This window comes from Microsporum canis, genomic scaffold (genome assembly GCF_000151145.1).
Source record: "Microsporum canis CBS 113480 supercont1.1 genomic scaffold, whole genome shotgun sequence".
Lineage (NCBI taxonomy): Eukaryota > Fungi > Ascomycota > Eurotiomycetes > Onygenales > Arthrodermataceae > Microsporum > Microsporum canis.
Window position 1 is genome coordinate 3,642,238 of NW_003299169.1, and position 7,152 is coordinate 3,649,389.

General features: G+C 54.1%; 3 protein-coding genes across 3 annotated transcripts in view; 1 reads left to right on the top strand and 2 right to left on the bottom strand.

Moving 5' to 3' along the window:
• Nucleotides 1-468: 468 nt before the first annotated feature.
• Nucleotides 469-1,628, top strand: MCYG_01344 (protein transport protein sec13; the record flags this gene model as incomplete). Its single annotated transcript, XM_002851194.1, has 4 exons — nucleotides 469-513; nucleotides 557-672; nucleotides 737-767; nucleotides 840-1,628. 4 exons carry the CDS (start codon nucleotides 469-471, stop codon nucleotides 1,626-1,628), a joined length of 981 nt encoding a protein of 326 aa, XP_002851240.1.
• Nucleotides 1,629-2,345: 717 nt separating this feature from the next.
• On the bottom strand, nucleotides 2,346-5,877 carry MCYG_01345 (ankyrin repeat protein; the record flags this gene model as incomplete). The annotated part of the gene is made up of 5 exons (XM_002851195.1): nucleotides 2,346-2,570; nucleotides 2,646-2,839; nucleotides 2,906-5,183; nucleotides 5,419-5,739; nucleotides 5,791-5,877. 5 exons carry the CDS (start codon nucleotides 5,875-5,877, stop codon nucleotides 2,346-2,348), a joined length of 3,105 nt encoding a protein of 1,034 aa, XP_002851241.1.
• A 485-nt stretch (nucleotides 5,878-6,362) lies between these two features.
• Nucleotides 6,363-7,152, bottom strand: part of MCYG_01346 (splicing factor 3B subunit 4) — a gene marked incomplete at both ends in the record, with an annotated part of 1,447 nt that continues 657 nt past the window's right edge. Inside the window, one exon of the mRNA XM_002851196.1 lies at nucleotides 6,363-7,115. Coding sequence (XP_002851242.1) covers nucleotides 6,363-7,115 — 753 coding nt within the window. The remainder of the gene's footprint in view (nucleotides 7,116-7,152) is intronic.

The following is a 7,152-nucleotide window of genomic DNA, read 5'->3' on the forward strand; positions in this document are numbered from 1 at the left end:
GCAAGACCATCCACATGCTATTCACATCGCCGAAAGAGGAAGAAGAGAAGAAGAGAAGAGCGAGGGTGGCCCGTGACCCGAGGTTGAGCCGAGGCTTATTCCTAAAGAGGAAAGGTGTCGGACCTCGGATTATCCTATCTCCATTTGCCGATTAGATAAGATCATATGTGGCTGACGAGTTATCACGTGACTATGGCACGGGCCTCTTTGTGGCTTGTTTTCTTTTTGATGCCAGTTCGACCACATCGAACAAGCCAAAGTTGACAAAGCTAAGAGAAGAGGATTGTTGAACCTTTATTCTCCCCTTGTTTTACTCTGCTGTTGCGCCAATTGATCGAGAGGGTATCAAGGATTATTGATATAGATACGCAAGATGGCAAGAATATATACCTCCTGGTCTTTCTTACGATCCTCCCCGCTAACTGATACAAACAGGCCCAGGTGATAACCAACTCGGGTCATGATGACATGATTGTACGCCCCTCTCATCGCCATTATAAAGGCCCCACGACCGTTACAGCTGCGTCAAGGGGGGGTGCTAATCAGCTTTGGATAGCACGATGCCGGCCTCGATTACTTCGGGCGGAAGCTCGCGACATGCTCCTCAGATAAGACCGTCAAGATCTTTGAAATCGAAGGAGAGTCACACAGGCTTCTCGAAACACTTAAAGGGTAAGAGTGGCTAATTATGTGGCCTTAAAAGCTCACTTATATGCGTGCTGAACGTTGTTTATAGGCACGAAGGAGCGGTTTGGTGTGTTGCCTGGGTATGTAGCCATATATATATATATATATTTCAAGGGGCCTGAAGCCATGGCTAAACCGCGGAACTGTCACAGGCACATCCAAAATTCGGCACAATACTAGCATCATCTTCGTACGATGGAAAAGTCCTCATATGGCGCGAACAAAGTGTTGGCAGCGGCGCGACCTCATCTCCCTCCTGGAGCAGGGTTTTCGACTTCTCCCTCCACACTGCTTCTGTAAATATGGTATGCTGGGCACCACATGAGCTCGGCTGCCTACTCGCCTGCGCCTCCTCCGACGGACAGGTCAGCGTGCTTGAGTTCCGTGATAATAGCTGGACACATCAGATTTTCCACGCCCACGGGCTCGGGGTCAACTCTATCAGCTGGGCACCGGCCGCGGCCGCCGGGTCAATCATAAGCGCCAATTCAGGTGCTGGCCAATCGCGAAGATTCGTCACCTGTGGAAGTGACAATCTTATATTCATATGGGATTACAAGTATGTACCTCCGCTTTCTCACTTTGAACCCGTAATTAACCGACTACACCTGTCTAGCTCCGAGACCAAGACGTATTCTGCCTCGCAAACCCTCCAGGGCCATACCGACTGGGTCCGTGACGTAGCGTGGTCCCCTAGCATCCTGTCCAGGTCCTACATTGCCTCTGCATCCCAAGACAAGACTGTACGAATCTGGACTTCTGACCCATCGAAGCCTCAAGAGTGGACGAGCGAGAAACTTGAATTTGACACCGTCGTCTGGCGCGTCAGCTGGAGCCTAAGCGGTAACATCCTTGCTGTCAGCGGCGGTGATAACAAGGTTAGTTTGTGGAAAGAAGACCTGAAGGGTAAATGGGAGAAGGTCAAAGATATCGAAGAGTGAGAAAAAGAAAGGGAAGGGGAGAAAAAAAAAGGAACCTGGCTCTGAATATGACTTCATTTTAATTCCCGACTGCTTTTAATAAATTCTGTGCTTGTCCTTTTTGGAGTTTTAGTTAAGACGGGTGGGAAATCGTATTGTCGGAGCGGCTGCTTCGTTTTTTTTTTTTTTTTTTTTTTTAATTATATTCATTTGATTATTGCTGAAGGGCTTCCGCTCATAGATGAGCTTGGCCTGGCGTAGGCTCACGACAGCCAGATTCAACGGACAGAGTACTCCTATTACCCTGGTGAAATATCTCATGAATCTACATACACACCAACTATATTCCATTCCACAATCAAGAAATCTAATCGATTCTTCCAATTTCAGCTTCAATTTGATCTTCCCGTCCAGCCACCAACCGCATCCTAACCATAGGAAAACATCTACGTCGAATAGCGAAAACAAAACCATAAAACAAGAGAATGGTATAAGCCCATCAAAACCCACCATCCGGCACAAGAGAAGAGAAGGCTGATATCAGAAATGAAAATTTTGTATAAACTGCGGGCAAAAAGGGGGGGGGGGGGGGGGTGCGATTAGGAGATAAAAGGCCAGATCGAAAAAGAAGTAACGTCAGTTATCCAACCCGCCTCCCCAAACGGATAAATATCTATAAATATGAAAAGAAAGCGAGCGTGTTGTAGTTTATGTAGTAGGCAAAAGAGGAGGGGGGCATCACATATCAATCGAGTCGTTAAATCGTAGCACGCCGGTCTCGCGCATAATTCCGTTGACGTTGCCTGGCATGCGGAAGAGGGTATCATTTGCCCCCCCAAAGCCAGCCGAACTTGCTGAGCTGGTGTTTTGCTGCCGGCGTCTCTCGGCGCTTTCGTCAGATGTATCTGCAATTAGCACGAGGCCGAGCTCCTTTATGGATTCGGCCAGCGAGGGCATTACGTTCTAAAAAAAAAGGTCGATGGGGTTAGCTTGTTGGTTTAAATGAAAGGGGCACAGAGAGTGAGACAGGAGGCTTACGAGTAGGCTTGATCGGCACATTAGGCCCATGAGATTATTGCTTTGGGCGATACGGGCGGATTCTTTGATGGATAGGGAAGCGCGACCGCTGTACTGGATTGCCGGAGATGAAGAGGGTGGAGGCGAGGCTGGAGAGTGAATATTGCTATTTGAGTCTCGGGATTGGCCCAGGTCGTTGCATAGCAGGACGGGATCTAGGTGACGTTAGCAAGCACTACTCGATTAAATAGTATATGGGGCGAACTGCGAAATGGGCTTACAATTTGGCTGCTTCCAGTTCAAAGCCACACATATGCCAACATTATAACTTGTGAAAACGACGGATCGCATAAAGTCCGGGTTGGCCAGCCTCGACGCACGGGCGTGATCGAAGACACGCGTGAGAATGGCATCGGCGAAATTGTTGATATTGAAGGTGAGGCGGAGGTCGAGCTCTTTCTGCTCAGCGGGGGATGGGTAGAGGATGCATAGGTTTACATGGATGGAGGTTGGTAGGTGAAGGAGGACTTCTTCGAGGGTCAGGAAAGAGGTGGCAAGGAGACGGTGGGCGGTTGGCATGTCGGTTATAGACATTGCAGCGAGGGAAGGGAGGAGGGAATTGGTAGAGATGTTGTCAGAGTCCGACAAGGACGAGGTGGCTGGGGCGTATTCACGGCCGATGGCCTTGAACTCTTCGATGGATAGATGTGAGATGGGTATGCGGACATTGTGATGCATGATCGTGAATTCCGGATAGAGAACTGGGATCAGGTCTCTTGTCATCTGGACGAATATCTGGACGTAGTCGCCTGACAGACTGGAACCGGTAACCTGTCCGTTGTGCTCAGCGTCGAAGGGGCTGGTGGCTTTCCAGTAGGTTGCAAAATGCGTGATCTCCAGCGGGTCTCCGTAGTAAGGCTTAATGACCTGAAAGTTGAAGCGGATTTCGCCAATGGCTCTCAGCCGGGGGTCAAAGACGGGGAGGCAGCAGTGGCCGGAGCTTCGGCCGTCGTTCTCAAAGACGTCAGGCAGGGCAACCGTTTTGGCGATGACCTTGGAGCCAAAAGTCGGGAATATCTCAAAGTCGATGGCGAAGTTTTCCAGCCTATCGATGTGGAAGGATATGAAGCGGGAGTCTTCCTGCAGAGGCAGCATGACGTTACGGGGGATCAGGTCCGTCATCTTGGAGGAGATGGTCAGTCGGGCAGCGGCATAGCGTCCGGTCTGGTAGAAGACGATGGGGTCCGCGGAGGGGGGGTTGAAGTGAATCTGCACAAAGGTCTTGTTATCCAGGAAGTTGTGGCCGTAATGGCGGAGTGGGATGATGGGAGGGGGAAGGGAGAGGTCCGGGATGCCGTCCACCTCGAGAGCAGGAATATGCTTCTTCTCGTCGCTCATGGGGGTAAGGGTGGCGGTTATGGCATCGCGGCCCCTGGATCCGTTGAGGACGTCGAGAGGCGTCTGTCCGGGGATGGGACGGGAAGTTCGTTGAGACCAGAGCAGGTTCATGCATGCCAGATGGCCCTCCCAGACGGCATAGTACATGGCCGGCAGGCCCTTTTCGTCCAGGGCGTCTGCGTCGACACCGCAGTCGAGCAGAGTGCGTAGACAGCCCACGCATCCTTCGGCGGCGGCATGGAAGAGGGGGGTCCACTGGTACAGCTTATCCCGCTGGTCGAGGTCGGCGCCGTGGTCCTTGAGGAGCAAGAGCACGGAAGAGGAGCGACAGGAGCGGGCAACGAGGTGCTGGGGATAGAGGCCCTCAGCGTCCGGCAGGAACTTTGCGTCTCGTTCGAGGAGGATCCTGATCAGGGCGAGGGAGGCATGCTGGCAGGCGAGGTTTAGTGGTATGTGATCTGACTCGGAAGCCGGGTTGATTCGGGCGTTGTGGGAGAGCAGCTGCTCGACGCAGGAGACCTGGTCCTTGATGATGCTGTGGATGAGCGGAGTGAAGTTGTCGTGGTCGGTGAAGTCGATGGTCGACAGGCCCTTCTCGAGCAGGGTGTGTACCATGCCGACCCGGCCGTGCATGCAGGCATAATGCAGCGGTATTCGCCCGTAGACGTCGGCCTGTGAGATGTCGACGCCACGCTCGAGGGCGGCATCGAAGACGAACTGGCGGCCGGAGATGACGGCTTCGTGCAGACAGTTGCGTTCGTTGATGTCGTCCTCCGCATGTACGTCGACGAGGTTGGTCTCCAGCAGCAGGGTGAGGACCTCGTCCGGGTACTCGTTGACGGCGGTAAGGAAGATGCGGGTGAGATGGTCGGCCGCGTCGGCGGAGAGCTGGATCTTGCTGAGCCAGTCACGCAGGGGCTGGAGGTTGCCCGTCGCGGCCGCGGAGTTGAGGATGTGCAGGTCGCCGTCGTCTTCTTCCACGATGCTGGCGGGCCGGTCGTTCTGGCGAGGGGTGTTGAACTGGATGTTTTCCCCCTCTGCCCACGCCTCGAGCTCGAGCCTGGCCGTCGTGGCACGGTCTGAGAGGTCACGGAGGACTTCCCGGTTGAAGCATGGCTGCACCTCGACCGCGCGCTGCAAATAGAGCTCTTTTGTCCGTGACTACAGATTGTTAGATGCAGCAGATGCGGCGACGTAACACACAACGCACCTTGGACGTTTTATCCCACTAGAAACCGTTAGCATCGTAGTATAACATTAGATCAAGGAGGTTTTTTTTTTTGTACCTTCTTCAGGATCTTGGACACGGCGGTCTCGTTGACCTCCACGAATTGCTTATGAGCACCGTCAGCACCGTCAGTCACGCAGGCATCACGCAGTGATATCCAGCACCCACCTGCAGCTTGTTCAAATCTCCATCGAACTGCTGGAAGCCCTCGATCAAGGCCACGAAGTTGGCGGGGGCCTTTGAATTCGACACCGTCCGCCGCGACTGGATGACCCGCTGCTTGTCGAGCAAGGTCTTGAGGCGGAGGGAGAACTCGGCCTCCTTTTGCAGGTAGAAGACGTTGACCTTTTCGATCTCGCGCTCCAGGCGGAAGAAGAAGACCTCCTTGTTTGCGCGCAGGGCGGCTTGGGCGTCCAGCACGTCTCCCGTCGGTTCCTGCGTCGCTCCCTGGGCGGGGATGGTGGGCGTCGCGCTGAGTTGTTTGATGAGCTGCCACCGTCAGCATCCAGCCGGCACATGAGCTTAGCGTGTAGGGCGTACCTTTTTGAGTGCCTTGTAGTTGAAGAAGCTGGCTGCGTACTCGGGCAGGTCGAGCTGGCGACGCTGGATCTGCTTGCCGAACTTCATGCTGAGACTCGCCTCGTCTCGTCTCTTGTCTATATCTTCTATATCTTCAACTTCTTCTTCTCTTCTTCTCTTCTATCTTCGACTTCTTCTTCTCTTCAACTTCGACTTCAACTTCGACTTCAACTTCGACTTCTCGCGGGGCAAAAAGTCGAAGTCGCAAAAGAAGAAGAAGCGCGGGCCAATAGAAGAAGCCAGATCAGGCAGCTGGTTAAGGCCAAGACGATGACCTCACACTATTTAACCTTATATTCACTACTATTATATACTTCTACTTCTCTACTACTCTTCTACTATATACTCTGGTTATACTTCCCTACTATTATATACTCTGGTATACGTTATTGTGTGAAGAAATGGTATTACTACATCGACAGATTAAGACCAAGAGAAGCACAATTCTGTACAGCGTGCTTTGCCAGGAGGAAGTAAAGGGAGATATAAAAGATATATAAAGAAGACAAGAAGAAGACGGAAAGGATGCGAAGCTAGAAGTTCTGGGCTATGCCGGCATTCCCCTGCTGCGGAAAGACGCTGGGGCTCTCGATGCGGGTGTTCCGCCGGGCGGAGACGTCGCGGATGACCGGCTGGGGTCCAAGGCCGGCCTGGTCGTGGCCGTGGCCGTGGGAGTAGCCCTGGCCGCCGTCCGGGTAGTAGGCGCTCTCCTCATAGTACTGCGCCCCCGAGGGGGCGCCGGGAGGCATCATGTCGTCGGACATGTCTGACTGGGCGCCGGCAGAGTACGCCGAAGATGCATTCGACAGGCCACGGTGGATGTTGCTCGTGTTCTGGTTCGGACTCATCTGGTTCGGACTCATCTGGTTCTGGGGTTGCAGTGGCTGCTGCTGCTGCGGCTGCTGGAGCGGGGGCTGGCCGATGTGGAGGGCCTTGGGGATGCCGCCGGTGGGTTCGTGCACGCGGCCCAGTCCCTGGCGCTGCTCGTCGTCGGCCAGCTGGAAGGTTTCCTCCACGGGCGAGACCTCGCGCGCGTACAAGGCGCTGCTGTCCGCACCGCCGCTGGAGGCCGTGTTGGTGGGCGCATGGCGGGAGTTGCTCGTCGTGCCCCAGCCGCGGTACCCTCCGCTCGCTGCAACGGCGCCAGACGCGGCAGAGGTGTCCTTCATGGCCACGTCCGTGTCGTACATGCCCACCGCAGGCAGCGTGGGATCGTTGTTCGGGTTGAAGCGGTACTCCTCGATCTCCTGCTTGCGCTCTTCCTCCGCCAGCTTGCGGGCCTTGCGCTTGCGGTACCAGAACAGCAGCGCGATGATGATGAAT